Raw genomic sequence first — 21,627 nt, forward strand, 5'->3', positions numbered from 1 at the left:
TGCTGTGCATGGGGTTGCTATGAGTCGGAAACGACTTGACGGCACTTAACAACAACAAATGAAAAAACTCTCCTTTTCCAGATGAAGAAACTGAGCAGCAGAAAGTTGGCAGTGCCTCACACTTAACTATAGGAGCCACAAGAAAACAATCCTGAGTAGAAAATCCTCGCCCCAGGCCAGCAGGCATCTTTGCTCTGCTTTTCTAACTAGCAGAAGGTTAAACTAGTCATTCACTCTTTAATCTTAATAATAACTCCCAAAAACAAAACCCCAAAACCAAGCTAGCTCCTGTCGAGTCTATTCTGACTCATGGCAACCCCATGTGTGTCAGAGTAGACCTGTGCTTCCCAGGGTTTTCAGTGGCCAGGATCTTCCAGAAGTAGATTGCCAGACCTGTCTTCCAAGGTAATCTCTGGGTGGACTCGAACTTCCAACTTTTTGATTAGTAGGCAAGCTGTTGACCATTTAGGCCATGCAAGGCCTTTGTGATGATAATAGCAGATAACAGTTACCATAGTTACTTCTTTCTATTTCATCCTTTACATTCATTAGTGTTGTCACCTTGCATATGAGAAAATTAAACCTAAAGATGCAAGTAGCCTGCCCAGTGTTACATGATTACACAGCAGAGCTGGTATTTGGTCCAGGCAGTTTGATTCCAGAAAGCAAACTCTCACCACATCTTACAGTATTCTCCTTCTTGGTCATTTAGGAATCGTGCTTCCATATGACCCATGACTGTGCTGGGTGCCAGGCTCCCACAGATGCAGAGGAGATGGTCACATTTCTCACATTAAAATGATCTTGTTGTTGTTGATTGCCGTCGAGTCGGCCCCGACTCATAGCGACCCCTCCTTGGGTTTCCGAGGCAGTATCACTACAGAAGTAGGATTGCCCAACCTTCCTTCGGAGTACGTGAATAAGTTAGTCAGATATTAACATAGATCTTCATGGCTCGTGGCCTGGCAGCTTGATGCCTGAGGGTCAATTCCCAATTCCACCCTCTGAGCTTCAGTTTACTCAGCTGCAAAAGTAAAATAAGATACACCCATATGCACCAGAAAGTCCTTTTTAGCAACTCAGATTCACCTAAAGTTAAGGCTTTCAAGGACTAAAGGGTGATGGTTTGAAAGCAAGAGCCACCCTGAGATCACTAAAAAAAAAAAACTGTTGCACCCATGCTTGAAGGTTTTGGGATGAGCAAAGTAAAGTATATTCTCCAAGTGCCTGATGCCTATTCCCTCTATATACATACAGGGTCAAAGTTGTAAACACAATAGAGGGACACTAGGCACTGAGTCAACGTGTGAGAGCAGATGTGGACTCTATCATAGCACAGCCAAGCTCCTTGCCCTCAAATGAAAACAGAGATGCAGAAAGGAGAAGGGAGTTCTGTACTGCTGGCCAGGCTGGGGTCCCCAAATTCAGTCCAGAGCTAGTCCCATGACTCTACTTGCCTCATGATTTGGACTTGACAGAGGCTGGGCTCCTCCATCTACGTAAGAGTAGATGAATGTGGAGTAGGCTTTGGAAAACAAGGACTCAATCGAAACTCATGTTAAGATGTTTGCTATCTAGGTACAGTGTGGTTGATAAAATAAGCTGCCACCTATTGCTCCTTTTTCAGACTTTGTGCCAACTGTCCCAAAACAATGTGGAAGCAGTGATGCTGTGACCATGTCAGTGCTGAGGTTGTTCGCACACATGACCAGTCACAGTGCAAATATGTGCCTAGGTAAGGGAGCATCACCAACTCTGTAGCTGTTCATGATGTTGCCATTCTGAGTAGATTATGTTATTTTGGGTGAATGTTTTTTAATTTCAAAAGGGCAATTCCTTCCAGCTGCCAGGAGAGGGCAGGTCTCCAAGATGGTAATGCAGCAACCATATGATGTAAAGCCTAGGGAGAGGCCCCATTAGAGCTCCAAAGAACAGAAGCCAGGAATTGCTGGGTCTGTCTGCAAGCCATCTTCTCTAGGTACAACCTGACTCAGTGATCACTGAGCAATTTGTTCTAGGTCTTGCTCCAAGTCACCCACCTTATCCATGTGGCTCAGATTCAGCAGAGAAGCAGACACTGAGTCATAGAAGTCAAACTGCTCCATTACTGACAGAGAAGAATGGAGAGAGACAAAGAGAGAGAGAATGGGATAAACAGATGACAGACAGGTAGATAGATAACAGATAGAAGATAGACAGATACTAGATAGAATACAGAGAGATACAGAGACCAAGAAAGTGAAAGACAGAGAGAGACCGAAAAGAAAGAAACCAAGAGAAATCTAGACAGAAGTCAAGAGAAAAAGGGAGAGAAATAGAGAAGCAGAGATGGAGAGAGAAACAGAGCAAGGAAAAAAGAGCAAGGGAGAAAAAGAGATGGAGACATAGAGAGTCAGAGGGAGAGAGGATGAGAGGAAAAAACATTATGGGGAAAAAGGCAGGGGAGGTGCCTATTATAATATTCGTGTTCAAATCAGCCTAAGAAGCACTGTCAAAGCCAATTCTATTCTATCATGCTTTCTGCACACGGAGCCACATTTCCAAGCATAATACATGTTGTGTGATTATCCAAAGTCATGAAACAAATGGTAGGTTACAATAGGGCTCTGCTGCATTCATAATGCATAAGGTACACCATGGAAGATCCTTTGGAAGAAGTGCTGGAAGCTGCAATTAGTAAATTAAGTTTCCAATAACATTCTCAATGGATTCTTCTATAACAAAGGATCCATCCTCAGCCTAGAATGTATCCATGTATAGTTTATTTACAGGAAGTACACAAGTAACTGGTAATGATGGGGCCCAGGGCAAATCCCCTTACCTGAAGCTCCCTTACCCTGGTGGAAATCACCAGCCAGGGAGGGGAAAGCATTTTGCAATATAACGTTCCCCAGAAAGCTTCTGTGGCAGATGGAAACTGACGTAATCTGTGTATGTGCCTAGTTTATTTAGACTGCGTCAAATTAAATCCAACTTTGCTATCGAAGGGGGGCAGGAGGGAAATATGCCTGCCCACCCACTCTCTGCTGCACACGGCTTTAAATAGATACTAACAAGGCCGCAGCAGTGGAACAAAGGGAGGAAACTGGATCTCTCTGCCTTACTTCACTGTAATTAGGTTAATGCTGGAACATGATCAAAGTGGCCCACTTGGCATGAGGGTTTGGAAAAGGAACCACCTTGGTGAGGAGCACCCCTTCCCTCATCATCCAAACCTACCCACACTCAGTCAGCAGCACTCACCCTTTTTCCGGGCCTGGGCAATGACTTCAGCTGCACTCTTGCTCATCACCTTAGTGATGTACAGAGGGCAGTTGGTTTGGTTGGCAATGGTGATCGAACGATTCACGGCTTCAGCCTCGACCTATAAAAGAGCATCTGAACATGAGAACGCAGCCCACCACACCAGTCCCTTTCTTTTGCTTCCACCCACCAAGAGAAATGAAAATGAATGAGACTGTGATACACTGCTGTGTCCTCAAGTTTCTACTTTGAGTGGCACTGAGGGGAAGGGGAGTGTGGCTCACTCAGTGTCACTCAAATTGGTTAGCTGAAATGATGGAGAGATGCCTTCCTGACCATTTCATGGGTATCCAGGGACCTTCATACAGTGGTTCTCAAACTGTGGTCAGCAGACCTGCAACTTCAGCATCAGCCTGGAGGAGTTTGTTAGAAATGCAGATTCTCGGGCTCTATCCCAAACCTACAGAGCCAGTAACTCTGGGGATGGGGCCCAGTAATCCAAGTTGTTAAAACTAGGTATTAACAATGCTAATCCATGGATGGTGGAAACCGTTAACACGCTTGGCTGTCATCAAAACGTTAGCAGTTTGAGTCCACTCAGAGGCACCTTGAAAGAAGGGTCTGGTGATCTACTTCCCGAAAATCAGCCATGAAAAGCCCTATGTAGCACAGTTCCACTGTGACACACATGGGGGTCACCATGAGTCTGAATCGACTTGGTATCAGCTGGTTTGGTTGTAGGTGATACTTGCTACGTGTGAGAAGCACTATGCATGGAAACACTGTTCTCAACTCAGTGTATTCATTCTGCTCACATGATCTTAGGTCAAGACATTCAGTGATGTTGTTTGTGCACTAGGCTTTGGTTAGACGCCCACGAACGAAGCCAGCATCACCCACAGAACAAAGCAACCTCACAGGACTCTCGGAATGGAGCAGACAGCATTTGTGTGAACCAAAGGCCCTCTGTGTGCAAAACATGAGAGTCGGCCGCCGGCCTGCCACAGACTGGTACAACCTTCGCCATAACAGCGGGGAGGTGCACTAATAATCTGGTTGTTTAAACCTGATGCTTTCACGAATGATTCTTTTTCAAAAGTTCCAAATGAATACTGTTCAATACCTGATTGGATAGGATCTTTCAAAGGAATGAGCACTGTGTGTCTTTAATGGCCAATAGAAAGTGCAGGTTAAACTGTAACAGCAGGTCTAAAAAAGTTATTTGCTCCTTGACAACTCAAAACGTTAGACAGGAAGCTTAGGGGGCCGTGAGTTTATATCAATAGGGGAAGAACAACTCAGAAAAGTAGGGTGAGAATGGTTACCCTCATAGCTTAAATAATATAATCAATATCACTGACTTATACATGTAGAAATTGTTGAATTGGTGTGTGTTCTGCTGGGTGTATTTTCAACAACAACAATAACAAAAGCATTTCAAATACAATTTATAACCCAAAAACAAAATCATTTGCTTCATCCCCCAAATCTTGGCAAAATGCCCTGGCTTGAACTCCTTAAGGGAAGGGACTGGATCTAATTGAGGTTCATAACCTCCATGCCTCCCTAAGCCCCCCTCCCCTATTCCCAACATAGTGCCTAGTACATAAAAGGTGTTCCAAAATATTTACTATTGAACATACAAATGACTTCATTCTATGTTAATGTTATTTCATGCTAGGCAGTTCCATAAAGAGTTATTTTCCACAAGAAATCACTGAGCTCCTAACAGAATTAACTTTGCTAACCATGTCTTCACAGGAGCTTGGCCTAGAGCTTAAATACTATAATTGCATTAACTGATAATCTAATTTAATAAAACTAAGACAACTGCATTCACATTTGGCCTTTCAGGCATCAACTATGTGAAGAGAGATGTCAAGAATTCCAAAGGCAAACCAAATGACTGTTGAAAAAGCTCATAAAACATCCAAATGCTTTTAATTCCTTGAATAACTGAATGATAAGCCCTCCTTCTCATTCTGGCTCCAATTACAATAGCAGTGCCTCTGACTTGAGCAGCACAGAGGAGGAACTCTGGGCATCTCTGCAATTACCTCACCTCAAGTGGAGGGGAAAAAAAAAAAAAAAAAAAAACTCCACGAGAATGCTCATGGACTTGTTGGGTAGTACAAACAATTAAAGCATTTAGCTGCTAACCGGAAGGCTGGGGGTTCAAGTCCACTCAGAGGCATGGTGATCTACATCTGAAAAATCAGCCACTGAAAACCCTCTGGAGCATAGTTCTACTCTGACACACGTGGGGTAGCCATGAGTCAGGGTTTATGGCAACTAGTTTTAGAATCCTCAGCACCTCCAAGTTGTGCAGGGTGACTGTAATTTATTGTCCCAACTTAAACACTCTGAAAGTGAAAGGGCACTATTAATAATTGCATGGGAGCCAGAAGCATAAACCAGGACTGTCCTGAGCAACTGGGATGTGTAATCATACTAATCAGAGAGTAAATCAAACAGTGCCATCCGGGGCTCTTCCGCCATAAGACTGACTTCCATGAAGACTGGCTCTGGTGGAAAGAATCCAGTAATCAGTCAGGGATCTGTCTGAATTCACTCATCTGGTGTGAGGTTAGCAAGAATTTTGACCCCTCCACCAGCCCTACAAGTAACCTCAAGTTGAGGCAAAGGATGAACTCAAATACTACCTCATTAGAGAGGTCAGTTAGCCACAGCTTTCTACGTTCCACCCAGATCTTGGTATGACAAACATTTTACCCTTTCGTGTTTTTATGTGTATGCTTCTGATATAAAATATCAACAGTTTTACATACTGTGAACTGTGATTTAAATAACATCACTTTAAAGGAAAATGAATCTTATCATAGCTTGAAGATAAAACCTCTTTAGCTCATGGTAGAGCTAACTAGCAGGGATTTTGGAGGTCATCCACCCCATCTTCTGATTTTAAAGATGAGGTAACCCCTGGACTCCCTGTGTGATGCAAACAGTTAACACACTCAGCTGTTGGAAGTTCCAGTCCACCAAGAGGTACTTCAAAAGACCCAGTGATGTATTTCCAAAAAATAAGCCAATTGAAACCCTATGAAGCACAGGTCTGCACATGACACGCAAGCAGATATGGGGAGAAAGGGAGTGATCTGTCTAGGGACACACAACCATGTCAGTACTCAGCTACTGCTACCTTGCAAGCCCACATCCCTCCTCCCCTCTCTGCATATCCAAGTCATGCCAGTCCTCAACACCAGGTGGAAAGTCCCTCACTCTGTGAAGGCTTCACTACCATCATTTCCAAGCACTGTCCCTTCCCATATTACCCATCTTAGAGCTGTACCTCTGTCTTAGCTCCTAATCCATTCCTTCCTACATGCTGACTCTCTATCTCCTCGTTCTCCCCAGGTAATCTACAAATTCCTTCCAGAAAGAGTCACTTTTTAGCTCATTTTGCTGTCCCCTATAGGGCCTAGCACCATCTCAATCATAGTATATACTCAGTCAATATTTGTTGAGGGATGCTTTCCAGATTTCTGCATTCTCTCCTGTCCTCCCTTCAATCTTTTCTGCTAAAAACGAGAGAAAATCTTATCAGGAAATCTCACAATGGTGGGTTGGGAAGAAAAGCATATGGTGGCAGGAAAATTTTTCGTAAAGTTCAAGTGCAATGTCCAAGTTGGTCACCATGATGTTGGTGCTATTCCTAGGTGCTGCTGAGTTTGATTTTTGACTCGTGGGGACTCCGCATGACAGTAAAATTGCCCTGTAGGGTTTTGTTGGCTGTAGTCTTTACAGAAAGAAACAGATTAACCAGGTCTTTCTCTCATGAAGCAGCTGGATGGGTATGAACAACCACTTTTTGTTTAGTAGCCAAGCACTTAAACGTTTACGTCACAAGGGATCCTTTAGGTTGTGTACACAGTATAAAAAAAGCAGTAAAATTGTTGTGTATTATTAACTACTGTTCATGTATATTGGAAATATTTCCCTAACTGGATTATAATATTCAAGTTCCTTCTGAATGGTTCCATACTTTTTTCTCTTTATCACTGACATTGGCTTTAACACACACAGATTCCTTGGCATGAACTAAAAAATAATAACCAGTAGCCAAGGGAGAAAATACTGGCAGGGTTGGGTTCTATTATGACTGTGCAGTCTGAATACCATCAGTTACTCTCACGTGGACTCAACTTATGGCGACCCCATGTGATCCAGTGGCTGATGTTTCTGAAGCAGATCACCAGGCCTTTCTTCTGAGGGGCCCCGGGGTAGAGTTGAATCTCCAATCTTTTGCTTAGTAGCTGAGTGTGTTGACCATATTGCCACCCAGGAACTGTGCCACCTGATTACAAGCCCCTAACGCCACCTCCTCACCTCAGAGCTGTCATAAAGATGAAATTACCCAGAAGCACCAAGAATAATGCCTGACATATACAAGGTGTATAGTATGAAATGCCTCTAAACCAACTGAAAAATAGATGCCTCTAGAAAGAAGATAGAATAAAAAACAGTTTCCCTACAAGGCAAGCAGAACCTCCCACGGAGTTAAGAGTTTCTCATGTCGTTGAGTTCCTCAAACTAACAGTTCTCAAAGAAGCCTCTGTAATTAGCTACTGGGAGACTGAAATTCTCAGGGCAACAACTGCTAGAAAAGATATCTCCTGTTTCTCACCATGTAAAAATGGTTTTAATTTTTCTGGTCAAAACAGTAACCAGATCAATTCTCTTCTCATTACATTTCCCTTCTTAGTAAGCCCAGGGTGAGCCGATTTCTGTTAGTGTTTATAGTGATTTGGGGTACAGAGTAAACAATAGGAAAAAGAGGTAAGCAAGCCCTTAGAAAAACTCTACAGATTAATGACAATGTGGGTCTTGGAAGTAGCCTCCTGTGGCCAGGAAAAGCGGCAATCAGCTTTTCTCAGAGGGCAACATCTATTCTTACTCTCTGATGCAACTGAACAGGATGAGATTGGCTTACCAGCCAACAGCCTGAATGAAGGTCAAGAGTAAACTCTAATTAAGTCCAGCCCCAGGTGTTACCACGTGTTGACAAGGACCCAGTTGGCTTTAAGCTGAGCTTAGAATTCTGTGTGTACGTGCATGCATACTTGGGGGTGGGGTATACTCAGCAGTCACTTAACTTCATGCCACCTTAGTTTCTGCACAGGAGAAAGATGGAAATGACAAAGAGACCTACCACAGCACAACTGCAGCAGCACCACACAGACAGAATAGAATGTAAATGATATTCCCTGGATGGAGCCTTGTAGTCTATGTGAATGGTAGCCCCTGGAGTTGTGCAAAGGAGGCTCTCTGGTATCTGTCTCACAAGAAAGCTCAAATGTGAAATAGTAAGCTCGATAAACGTTAGCTTTGAATGGGGTTTCCAAGGAAAACAATTAAGTACCACAAGAGCCATTTCATCCCTTTGTCTTTCTAGGGCTCCTTCAGCTTAAAGTCCTAATTCCAAAATGATTTTACAACTGAACCCCAGACCAACTTCAAGGAGGTTGGAGCTGAGAGTAATCATGGTTTCTATCAGTCCTCCTACCCCAACATGTATATGCTGGGAAGTCTCGTTAAAAAGGTCACTGAGGCCAGTCTTGAAGGGGAAACAAAGTAATAGAAAGGAACCATCAGAGTGTCTTTAGAAATGGGATGGGGTAGCCCCACTAGCTTTAGGGACTGAGAGGGTGACTGTACATGTGTGCAAATGTGTATGTTTGTGCAGGTTTGTGTACATGTGTATGTGTATGCAAGTACGAATACATGTGTGTGGGCATGTATATATGCCTGCATGTGTGTATACATGTGTACAAAATCTGCCTCAGGCATCTTTTAGTGATTATTAGTGAGCCTGTCTTTCCCACAAGCTACCTTCCTGAATCATTGTCCACCAGCAAAATCATAGCACGGGGTTGCCCTCAGCTAAAGCAGGGGCCTAAATAAGTCACTTTCAGAAATGGACCATGCAATGCTGACAAGCTAATAATAGCTTTTGTCCTTCGGCTGGGAAGAGGACACTTTCACGGGGTTAGATAGTGCTGAAGGAATCCTGATGTGTGTGTGTGTGTGTGTGTGTCTAATGTCAGGATAGTAAGGATAGAGTAAGAGAGAATAAATTCTCATTGTACGCAAAACACTCTAGAATAGCTTCTGCCTTCTCTCTTTTCTGTCTCTTTCCTTAAATTGTTTCTCCTTTTCCAGTCTCACCCCTTCTTGCAATAGCTGGAGAGAGCCTGGGGATGTACACCACCTCACCCTACCCTAGACAGCTGGTGATGGCACCTTTACCACCCTCTTGAATCCATTTTCTTAGAAGGGGGAGTAACATCCTCTTCGTGTCATTGGTCCTCACATGAACACTCCCCAAACCGTTGAGACACGCTGGTTTCAAAGTTCTATGATTTGGTGCCCATTGTCCCATACACACTCATCTTGCCTATCATCCCTCTCAACCTATTTCCAGAAGGAAAAGTGCTACTTGTGAAGCCTACATGTATTTTTAAAACCCCTTCTTGTTCATTGATGATTTTCTGTCCTTCTCTGAACCTGTAATTTTCTGCTACATCTTTCTGTTAAGGAACAAGTTTGTTCATTTCTATTCAGTATTGTATGGCCTGTGATCAGGGAAGGAGCCCAAAGACTCCCATGATCATTCTCTTAGCTCAGAGCCCCCATATTATTCTTTTGTCAGGTCCTCTTAAGCCCTGCCTACAGCCCTTCATTTGGAGCAAACTTCTGAGAAGTACTTAAAAGGCCACAAATACTGATTTAGAACAACAGACTATCAATCATGTAAGATGAAAGCACCGCTCCCCTTCCAACATACATGTCTCTCCATCAAGAACTATGGCTCTCAACCAAAAAGACCCCTTGCTGTTACTTTTCTCCATGATTTTGATTCTATTAAACTATGTTAATTATGTAAGACCCTGTGCAGATTTATTATGGAAAAACTGACTGTTCCCATTATGCTTTCTAACTATTTAGAAGAGCTCTGAAATCCCCATGACTTTGTTTTGGTGACTGGTAAGACTTTGGATGGCACAGTGGTTAAGTGCTCAGCTGCCAACTGAAACCCACCAGCTGTTCTGTGGGAGAAAGATGTGGTCTACTTTCATAAAGATTTACAGTCCCGGACATTCTATGAGGCAGTTCTACTCTGTCTTACAGGGTTGCTATGAGTCAGAATCAACTCAGTGGCAATGAGTTGGGTTTGGATTTTAAGATTTTGGAGGCTCCGGGTTACAAACCATCAACCTAGATTGCAGGAAACTAACACAAACCTATTTGTGTCTATCCAAGCAAAGGGAAATGGAGAATTAGAGCCAGAAAGGAGTCTTCAGGTTGATTGAGGCTGCTTGACACTACAGGCTCAGTCTAATCTGTGGCTTCTCAAATCACCAACTAAGAGGCCCAACTCTGGATAGGTGAGATGGTCCCTTGAGGTTGTCAGTGCTGGGCAGTGCCCAGTGGAGACTAAGTTGCGTGTCCCATTTAGCAGATGTTTACCTCCTCAGGCCGGCTCAGTACATGTCCCTCAGGGCCTGTGATGCCCAGATCCAGGATTCTTTGCTGCTCCTGAAATGTTTAAAGAAAGCCAGGCTATGAGGGAGAAATGGACTTCAAACATTGATTGTTAAAGATGTGGGTAAAAAGTTATCATGCAAGATGTAAAAACAACACTGCTGACACTTAGACCCTCCTCAAGACTCCACGATGAGAAGGGTTCACTACCATGTTCCTAGTCTTGACTGAGCTGGTACAGGTGAATTACAGCCTCCAGAAGCATTCAGTTGATTCCCAGGATGCTGAGAGCTGATGTAATCTCAGCCCTCTGCTACAGTCTAAAATGTGTATGTTTCACTAGAAAGTACATTTACCCTACCCAGAGACAGCTACACAGCAGCGCTGAAAGAAATGGCTTCTTTGTGGAAAGATACTGGCTCCTATGTTCTGCTTACAGACTGAGAGCCATGCATGCCAGCATTCACAATGCCAGGGCAACTATGAGCACAGAGCCCAGGGCTGCAACACCAATTCACCCTGGCACCCCCCCCCCCGGTGTTAAGCTTCAGAAATCACTTCACACTCTTGAGTCTGTCTCTTGCCCTATAGGTGATAAAGAAATGATCAAGAGGAAAGCACAATACCTCTGCAATGATGTCGCCATTTTCTGCATGGACTTGGGCAATCGCACCAATATCCCGGATCACACTGAGTACTTCATATATCTGAGAAAGGAGGGTGGGAGTCAGACACAGTGACTATAGCTTTCTGTTCCAAGTACGATCATCTCCCTGTCAACAATGTTTCCGGGATCAGAAATGATAGCCCTCAAATGTTTCTATTAAGGCTAGCTTTTTTGACATGCCCCAAGGGTGATGTTTCTGGCCACATCTGGCAGAGCAGCAGGACTTCGCAGTAATTAACAGAGGCAGCAGAACCTAAAAAAAATGTGGATTAGTAATGAGAAGTTCATTGACGACACCCCTGGCTGTGCACCAGGTTTGCTCAGGAGGCTCTTGGCCACAATGTCACATTTTGAGCCCATTACAAGGCTCAGACTGCAGAGCCTGGCACAGTATGGGACTGAGGGGTCAGGCACTGATTCACACCTTCTATAAAGGCAAAGTATATTAATGACTTAATCCAACAGTCATTTCCCTTGGAGCTAAGGGGTTACCATACACAGAAGGCTACTTTTCCAAACCAACAGCAATGGCCTGAATGTAGCAGATGCCAGTAGGCTTGCTCAGAAAAGCTGGTTTTCTTACCTGGGAATCCGTTAGCTGGAAGCGATCCTTGAAAGCCATATACACAAGGAAGGAATTTACCCCTAGTAGACACACAAAACAAACAGGTTGTTGAGAAATGACTTTCAATAGGTAAACCAAAACCAAAAAATATGGAAAGGAATAGGAAAATTGTAACAACATGTATAAAAAAAACAAAACCCAAACTCACTGCCGAGAAGTTAGATCCAACTCATAGCAACCACTCCTTGAGTTTCCCAAGTAGTATTATGGAAGTAGATCACCCAATCTTCCTTCCAAGGAGTGGCTGGTGGGTTTGAATCACCAACCTTCTGGTTAGCAGTCAAATGCCTTAGGCATTATGCCACTAGATTGCTCAATAACATGTATATGTGTGTATAAAAGATAAATATATGTATACGTATATATATGAGAGGGAGGTTGAGAAAAAATGGGGTAATAAAGAAAATGGGGTAAAATCTTAACAATGGGTGAATTTGGTAATAAGATCCGTGAGAGTGCTTTGTCCTATTCTTGCATCACTAAGTTTAAAACTGTATCAAAATTAAATGTTGCTCAAGAAAATAAATTAGACGTTTCTGTCAATGAAAGTCTGTAATAAATGTCTTTTCTTTGGTAAACAGACTGTCCAGGCTGTCCCCGTACTGACTTTTAAGAAACTTTCTTTATATAAGAAAAGGCTCATTAGTGTAACAAGCAGATGTTGCAACTGTCATCTTGGCATTTTAGAGTTCTTGCAACCCAACGCACAGGCCAACCATCCATCACTGTTTTAAACAATTGTACTGACAATCTCCTAGCCTTGGAGCTTAATTCAAGCCACCTGGGGAGTGTTGGAAGCTGCCTGAGTTAAATGCCTCATGACATCCTGGCCCTTCTCTTCTCTCCAGGCAACAGTCACTATGGTAACCCTCCTGCCAGGATTTGGAGTAGATTCATGATGAGTATGGAAAGTAAATCAGTTTGAGTCTGGGTATTCTCAAAAGTGAGAAAGGTCAAAGGTTACCTATTTTCTTTTATGTGGAACCTTCATGCTGGAAAGAATCTTAGATGACATCTAGTCTAACACTCTTATGTTAGAGATTTAAAAAAAAAAAAAAAAACATGAGATCCATAATATGTAAGCTATTTGCCCAAGGTCACAGAGCTAGTCTGTGGAAGAGCAGAGAATTAAACCCAAAACTGTAGCTTCTCAGTCTGGTGCGACATCCCACTTCAGAGGTGGCTAGGGACTTCCCTCATGGCATTTCTTTCACAGCCCAGGGTGCTTATGAACCTAGAAGTCCCAGAACCTTACATCAGTAGGTGTTTCCCTGAAGCCTAATCCAATGACCCAGAATTCTGTGGCCAAGGTCAAAGACATTCAGGAAGACATCATGGTTTGGCTTCACCTCCTAAACCCCCTGAGATTCTCACTGACAGTAGGGTCTCAGAGTCACCTTGAGGGAGTCAAGATTCCTCCAGCCTCCCTTGAGATCATCTCTAAATTCTGAACCAAGAATATCCCCTGAAATCTTCTTAAAACAAAGTAATAGTTTAGCTTAACTAAAGTGAGCATTGTGCTCTTTTAAGAACTCTTTATATTGGATGAAATAGACAATAGCAACTCCAAAGATTAGACAGGATGATTAAGGGACAGTGAGTTTATGTTAATGAGGGAGGAAAAACTGAGAGAAGGAGAATGACTTGCAATGGTTGCACAACTTGAAGAATGGAATCAATGTCAACGAACTGTACATGCAGAAACTTATGCATCGGTGCATGTTTTGTGTATATTCTCAACAACAAATAAAATTAATTATTAAAAAAAAAAAAAGATTCCTCCAGCCTCCCTTTAATCTTCCAAATCCAATCCCTGGAATTTTGCTCTTAAAAAAGTTCTACAGAATTGCTAAGAGTCCTCAGGTTATCTCAGGTTTAAATTCTCTCCTCACCCTCAAATCTATCCTTGGGTCTTCCAGGTTTGCAGGAAGAAGCTGTCTAACTCCTCCGCTCCAAGCTCCTAGGTACTCTCCTAAAACTGCCCAGAATTCCCGCTGGGATACACATTTGTTACCTTTTGAGGCAAATCTTTTTTTTTCTTTTTAATTTTATTGTGATTTGGGTGCAAATTCACAGAGCAAAACTCATTTTATATTCAATAGTTCGTGTACATGAGGGCAAATCACTATACCTTCAACTTCCCAACCTGACTAAAATAAAAAACCAAACCCACTGCCGTTGAGTCAGATCTGACTCACAGAGATCCCTCCTTGGGTTTCCGAGGCTGTATCTCTATGGAAGTAGATTGCCCAACCCTAACCTTCTTTCTAAGGAGTGGCTGGTGGGTTTGAACTGCCAGCCTTCTAGTTAGCAGTCAAATGCCTTAGGCACTATGCCACCAGAGCTCCCCTCAACCTGACTAGAGAATATAATTACCTCAACCCAATAAGCTGTAAGCAATTGTTACATAAGAAAAGATCCTTATATAAGAACAGAAGGGAAGGTAGATCAACAGAAACAGAACAAACAGAATGGAAACAATGAGAATGCTTATAGACTGTGAGAAAATTTAACATAATAATAAGGCTACATGAGTTCTCCTATCATCAAAAGCTTATTTCACTCCATTGGGTTGGGCTACCTCCAACAAGCATGAGCTGTGGCCCTTAACCCTCTTTCCTTGCTATTGGCAGGCATGGGCGTGAGGCACAAATGAGATCTACAGCTGTCATTTTATGCTATCTTCACAGAGCTGTGCCAAGTTATAGAGTGAAATAAATAGAAATATCCCCAGAGAGTGTTGAGTTAGCAAAACCTACCATGGTCCTTCACCAGGGCTTCCATCTCCTCTTGGATGCCCTTATGCCACTCGGTGATGTCCACGTGCAGAGAGTAGTCGCAGCAGGACTTGCTGTCAGCCCATTCCCTCCACTGGTCAAAGGCAGCCAGCAAGCTTGTCCCAGGCTCAGGAACAACGTGGTCAACTGGAAAGGAACAAACACTTGCCATCATCAACAAGAACCTCGAGGCCACCAGCCAGTAGGTGTTTTATCATTCCAACCCTGAATAAGGCTTCTTGGGTTCAAGATTGAGATGGTGATCTCCACAGTCTGTCTCTAAGGAGACACTTGAGCCACCTGACTGCCCAAGAGGGAGAAAGAAGGAGCTTGGCGCTACATGATTGCTTCACCGAAACCACGCATACACAGCCCAGATCTGATTTCCCAGTTCAAAATCCCTGAAAGCACAAACCTTAGGAACATTCCACGGACAACGAGTTCTTATGGACAATGGCAGTGTCAAATGGCCGGCCAAAGCAGTCAAACCTTTCTTCGGTTGATAGCTATGTTTGAGATGCACCCCCCGCCTCCCAATGGCAAGGAACATTAAGGTGCTGGAGCAGAGCCATGCAGACCAGGTCTTTTAAAATTCCCCTCTATATCCACTCTCTCATCACCACTCATATTTCAGCAGTATAATACTACTTTGTAATTTAAGGGAGCCTCTTTCATCTTACAAGTTCAAAGCATTTTAAAGCTGTGGTTATTGTATTTTATTATTGAGGTAGGTTGATAGGACAAAATAAAGGCTTTGGACTCATGCAGCCCTGAGTTTGTTTTCTGGCTCCACCACTTATCAGCAAGGTAATCTTGGGTAAAATACTTAATCTCTATTACCCTAAACTTTTGTGTCAGTTTAAAATGGGGATAAAATTACCCACCACATACATTTGTTATGAGGATGAAATGAGATAGCTGATTCAGCTTTACATCACTCTCCTTTTTAAATCCTCCAAAGGCTTCCCATTGCTCTTTGGATAAGGATCAAAATCCCCAACAAGGTCTACAAACCCTCCCAGTTTGGCCCTTCGCCTACATCTACATCACCTGGTACCATCTTGCCTTTGCACTCTGACCTCCAATCACACAGGCTGCCTTTCTCTTTTACAATACTAGCCTGCTCCTTCCTGCCACAGGGTCTTTGTACATGTTTTTGTCTCTCCCAGGTCTTAGAGAGCTCTAGTCCAGTTACCATGATGGCAGACTAGGTTTACCCAGAATGATTATTATCTATCTTCTGCACAGAGACACTAAAATACAAACTAAAAGGACTTGTCCAAGGTCAAATCAAACTTTGTAACAAAGAAGATAAAACCCAGAACTACTGACATCTAAAGCACTGAATCATTCTTCCTAAATGAAGCATTAGATTTCCTATACCCAGTAAGCAGTTCTGAGCTAAGAAAATGCCAGCCCAGGCAGTGCTAGTGAGCTCAGGTTTCTGTAATGGATCAAACCTTGCTGATGCTCCTATGCGGCAATCAACTGAGCTTGGTTTTGTATATCTCAAAAATATGGACATCGAGGCTGAATTTTCTTTTTAGAGGAAAATGTACTTTTTTATAAGCATTAGTACATGTAATTAAAAGGGCACATACATATCTGGTATATGTTACTTAACAAAAGCAATGAGGATGCATATGTCTAATATGCTAACATAGAAACTCTGGGAAAAGAATCCCAATGTTTTTCTTAAATGGTGCCTCATACCTCAAAAGAACAAACCTATCACTTAGTATCCATCACATTTTATACAGGATCTTCCTAGCCTTTAATCAGAGTATGTCACTCCCTTGATTAAATTTTCAGTAGCTATCCTCTGTCTTTAGAGTAAAATTCAAACTCCTCCCCCTGGTCCTGCCTGATCTTTCTAATACTCTCACTGCTCCTTACTCCTTGTTCCTCACCATCAGAACACGCAGGCCTTTTATCGCATTATATGTATTACAGACATCAGATATGTATGTACCATTTGATTCCCTATGTTAATACTTACTTAAAAAGTTTTACCAAAAGAAAATTCAGCCTAGATAGCCACAGTTTTGAGATATACAAAGGCAAACTTGGTTGGTTGCAATCTGGCAGCATCTATAACTTTTGATCCATTTCAGACCTGCCAAATCATTCTGACTCTAGGTCTCTGCTCAGCCAGCTCCTTCTCTCTGTAAATCCATTCCCCCTTGCTCTTTACTTAAAAATATCTTCTTCATCCTTTTCATCTGGGATAAAGGTCCTCATCCCATTATCTCATCACCATTTGCAATCATCTATTTTGGGAGCTCTGGTAGCATAGTGGCTAAAGCACTTGACTGCTAACCAGAAGGCTGGCGGTTCAAACCCACCAGCCACTCCTCGGAAGGAAGGTTGGGCAATCCTACTTCCGTAGTGATACTGCCTCGGAAACCCAAGGAGGGGTCGCTATGAGTCGGGGCCGACTCGAGGGCACATAACAACAACAACAACATGTATCAGTTTAACTGGTTTACTAAATGTTCTAAATGCCTAAATATTTCCTTCCAATTCTCATATTCCACCTCAAAAGATCAGGTCAAGCACCAAAGGAGGTATTCCTCTGAGAACTCAACTAACTTCTTCCAGTTCAAATTCACAGAGCTGCTACAATGCCTGAAGACTCCTTCTGTTTAATACTGCCCACCATGATTCTTAGTTATAACCACCTACCAAACAGAAATGCAGTCTTTGTACTGGATGGCACGGGGTATGAATGGAATTGCTTTCTAAGAAATAATAAAAATGTGATGATATAATTCTGCCTGGAGTTTAAAAAAAAAAAAGGAAAATTAGTATCACTTGTAATCCTATTACCAACAATCCAATCAACTCTAATTCCGATGTATTTTCTTAATCTTTTTTCCATATATTGCTTTTTCTTTTATTTCTTCATGTATAGTCCATCTTCTTCCCCAAACCCAGAAAAGTTGTAACATCGCTTATGAAGATACATAAAATACAAGATTTTATAGAAGAGAAATAAGAGAAGTAGAAGAAAAGGTAAAAGGAAAACAATGATGGAACATAAAATGAAACCAGGAATGAGGCTAGTTATGTATGTATTTTATATGGATGTATGAGTAAAGAAACATCTAGTCTTAGACATCTGACAAATTTAGATTTACATGAGTGCAGTGTTGGTTCAGTGGTAGAATTCTTGCATATGACAGGAGGGACCCCCAGTTCAATTACTAGTCAATGTACCTCATGCACAACCATCAGGTGGAGGCCTGGGTGTTGCTATGATGCTGAACAGGTTTTAGCAGAGCTTCCAGACTAAGATGGCCTAGAAAGGCCTGGCAATCTACTCCAACAAATCAGCCAGTGTGAAAAGCCTACAGATCATGATGGTCTGATCCACAACCCATCAAGGGGATAGCACAGGACCAAGCCTCATTTTGCTCCAATGCACATGGGGTTCACCATGAGTCAGGGGCCAATTCAACAGCAGCTAATGACAACAGGCTCTCCAGCCATATAAAAAAGGAAACTTGGTACATTCAATATATGTCTCTCCTTTGGAATAAAAGCCATAACCTCCTCATCAAGAGAATGACATGTGCAGATAGTACCACATACTCACAGGAGCCACTAGAAGGAGTTTCATGGGCCCACTTTCTCCTAAAACTTCTGGTAACGGACAACACAAGCATCCTAAGGCATGGTTGGTAAAAGCAGTTCTATGAAGGGCCCACGTGATACCCCAGGAAGAGAGAACCCTGACAGTGGGCCAGGACAGTGGGATGCTGAGGAGTGGATGGACTGCTTGTCCAGCAGATGACCCTGCATAAATCCCTATCTACTAAGCACATGGTGAGTTCGACTCTTGAAACCATTTCTGAAGAGAAAGACATGTCACCCTGACTTAAAAGTTAATAGAGAATTGTCCAAAACAAGTTTGAATCTGATCTAACAAAAAATGAATAAAAAAATTAAGTAATTGTCTGCATTTGAAGTTTGCATTTTATTTATTCACTTAATATTTTATTACGGGCTTTCACTACCATCATGTCATTTATTATTGATGAAACATTATTTTAATGACTACATAATATGAGCTCTGGTAGCATAGTGCCTAAGGCACTTGACTGCTAACCAGAAGGCTGGCAGTTCAAATCCACCAGCCACTCCTCAGAAGGAAGATGGGGCAATCTGCTTCCATGGCAATACTGCCTCGGAAACCCAAGGAGGGGTCACTATGAGTCAAGTCTGACTCGGCACATAACAACAAGAACCTCTCCTCGGAAGGAAGGTTGAGCAATCTACTTCTGTCGTGACACCGCCTTAGACACCCAAGGAGGGGTCACTATGAGTCGGGTCCAACTAGAAGGCACATAACAACAACGCATAATATTATATCACATGAGTAAATCTTAACTTGCCAGTCATTATTTAAATGTTAGACATTAAAACTATTTGAGTGTGTCTGCCACCATCAATAAGGATTGTATGGATATATTTTTTTAAGAGATTTCTGAACTAGTTCCTTAGATCGCTTGAAGTGGAGAGACAAAGTCAAAGATTACTACTTTTAAAAAACTTTTTATTGTGATTTGGGTGAAAGTTTACAGAGCAAATTGGTTTTCCATTCAACAGTTCATACACATTTTGTTTTATGACCCTGATTACAAACCTACATCGTAAGAGCACTCTCCCCATTTCCTCCCTGTGTTTACCATTTCCATTATCTTTCTTTCCTATCCCTTCTGCCTTATGAGCTTTATCCCTAGGCCGATGCTACCTTTTCGATCTCTTATGATTGACTGTTCTAAAAGTGTGTACCTCCCTGGCGTTATTGTTCACCTTATAGCCCTGTCCATTGTTTGCCTGAAAGTTGAGCCTTGGGGGTAAGTTTAATTCCAGGCTTGACGATTGGCTAAGGGCCAGTCTCAGGGGTTCTACCAGTCTCTATTAGACCAGGGTGGGGGGAAAAAAAAAAAAACCTCACTGCTGTTGAGTTGATTCTGACTCATAGTGACCATTTTTAGGAAAGAGTAGAACTGCCCCATAAGGTTTCTAAGGCTGTAAATCTTTACAGAAGTAGACCGCCTCATCTTTCTCCCATGAAGCAGCTAGAGGGTTTGAACTGCTGACCTTCTGGTTAACACCTGAATGCTTAAACCACTACCAGAGCCCCTTTATCAGACCAGAAAGCATAGTCTTTTTTTATGATTTTGAGTTTTGTTCTACATTTTTCTCTCTCTCTATCCAGGACCTCCTATTCTGGTAGCCAGCATCATCCAGTTTTTCTGGTCTCAGAATCATAGAGGCTGGAGGTTGCATTGCCATAGTCCTTCGTATCTTTTGAGTTTCTTCATTCTTTGCTCCAGTAGTTGCCCCTTAGATGGTCACTCTCAAGCTTTTAAGACCCTAGTCACTACTCACCAAAGTAGGATGTGGAACACTGACCTGGTAGGCTATGTTATGCCAATTGACCGTGATGTCCCCTGAGACTATGGTCCTGAGCCCCTAAGTCCAGTAACTCATTTCTTCAAGGTGATTCCTTAAGGCTAAAAAGTTTATATAACTTTTCCCCCTCACGTGAAAGAGAATTGTTTGTTTTAAGGTTTGTGATGTACAATGCTAACTTGTCTTCTAGACAGTTCTCACCAATTTGTATTTCCATGTGTCCTAGATGGGAGTGCCTATTTCACCATTCCTTCACCAATAGGAAGGATTCTCTCTTTCAAATCTCTTCAAAATTCATTGGCAAAAGTGATACCCAATTATTTTCATTTACATTTCTTTGCCTGCTAAGGAGCTCTGGTGACACACTGGATAAGGCATTTGGCTGCTAACCAGAAGGTCAGAGGTTCAAGCCCACCAGCTGGTTATTGGAAGGAAGATGGGGCAATCTACTTCTGTAAAGAATAAAGCCTTGGAAACCCAATGGGGGTCACTATGAGTTGGAATCAACTCTATGGCAGTGAGTCTGGTTTTTTGGTTTTTTTCTTTGCCTGCTAGAGGGTCTGATTTTTTTCACATTTGTGGGTTGTTTCTATTTGTTTTTTATGAGCTGTCTGCTCACATTCCTTGCCCATTTTTCAGCTGGGATTCTTGTCCTTTCGTCTTTATGATTAGTGTGAGATCTTTAAATGGTTACTACTATATTACTGCTTTAAAACCCAATATCAAACCCACTACCATAGAGTCAGTCCCAACTCATAGAGACCCCCATTGGGTTTCCAAGGCTGTAAATCTTTAGATTGACTCATCTTTTCCTGATACAGCTGGTAGATTTGAACTGCAGAGCTTTTGGTCAGCAGCCAAATGCCTTACCCACTATGCCACTACCACTCCTTTATTATCAGTTTAAGCAGGTATTATTACCATTTTTGCTGGAAATATTTTACAGTTTGGCCTACTCTTTAATTATTTTATTGATAATGCTTCTTACATACATAAATTTAATTTTATGTTGTTCAGATTATTTTTCTTAGTCTCTGTGATTTATTCTTTTATAAAGTCCCTCCGCCATTTAGAGGAAATTTTTCTATTTTTTGACACAACAAGTATTTTATACAGGTGAAAAGAATGACCTCAGAATCTATTTTGTTTTCCTAAATAGTTAACTAATTGTTTCAGCACCATTTATTAAATAATCCTTTTTGCCCCTACTATTTTATCATGACTTTGATGTATGTTAATATCATTATGGGAGCACTGGTAGCATAGTGGCCAAGGCACTTGACTGCTAACCAGAAGGCTGGCAGTTCAAATCCACCAGCCACTCCTCGGAAGGAAGATGGGGCAATCTACTTCCACCGTGATACTGCCTCGGAAACCCAAGGAGGGGT

The 21,627-nt window shown here is 42.3% G+C and overlaps 1 protein-coding gene across 1 annotated transcript in view; it reads right to left on the reverse strand.

Moving 5' to 3' along the window:
• Positions 1-21,627, reverse strand: part of DPYSL2 (dihydropyrimidinase like 2) — a 209,637-nt gene that overhangs the window by 19,582 nt on the left and 168,428 nt on the right. Inside the window, exons 4-8 of the mRNA XM_007938745.2 lie at positions 14,798-14,962; positions 11,997-12,058; positions 11,373-11,453; positions 10,732-10,800; positions 3,244-3,364 (exon numbers count right to left, since the gene is read on the reverse strand). Of these exons, the coding sequence (XP_007936936.1) occupies positions 3,244-3,364; positions 10,732-10,800; positions 11,373-11,453; positions 11,997-12,058; positions 14,798-14,962 (498 nt within the window). The remainder of the gene's footprint in view (positions 1-3,243; positions 3,365-10,731; positions 10,801-11,372; positions 11,454-11,996; positions 12,059-14,797; positions 14,963-21,627) is intronic.

This window comes from Orycteropus afer, unplaced genomic scaffold, assembly GCF_000298275.1.
Source record: "Orycteropus afer afer isolate SDZICR_OR568_19922 unplaced genomic scaffold, OryAfe1.0 scaffold00053, whole genome shotgun sequence".
Lineage (NCBI taxonomy): Eukaryota > Metazoa > Chordata > Mammalia > Tubulidentata > Orycteropodidae > Orycteropus > Orycteropus afer.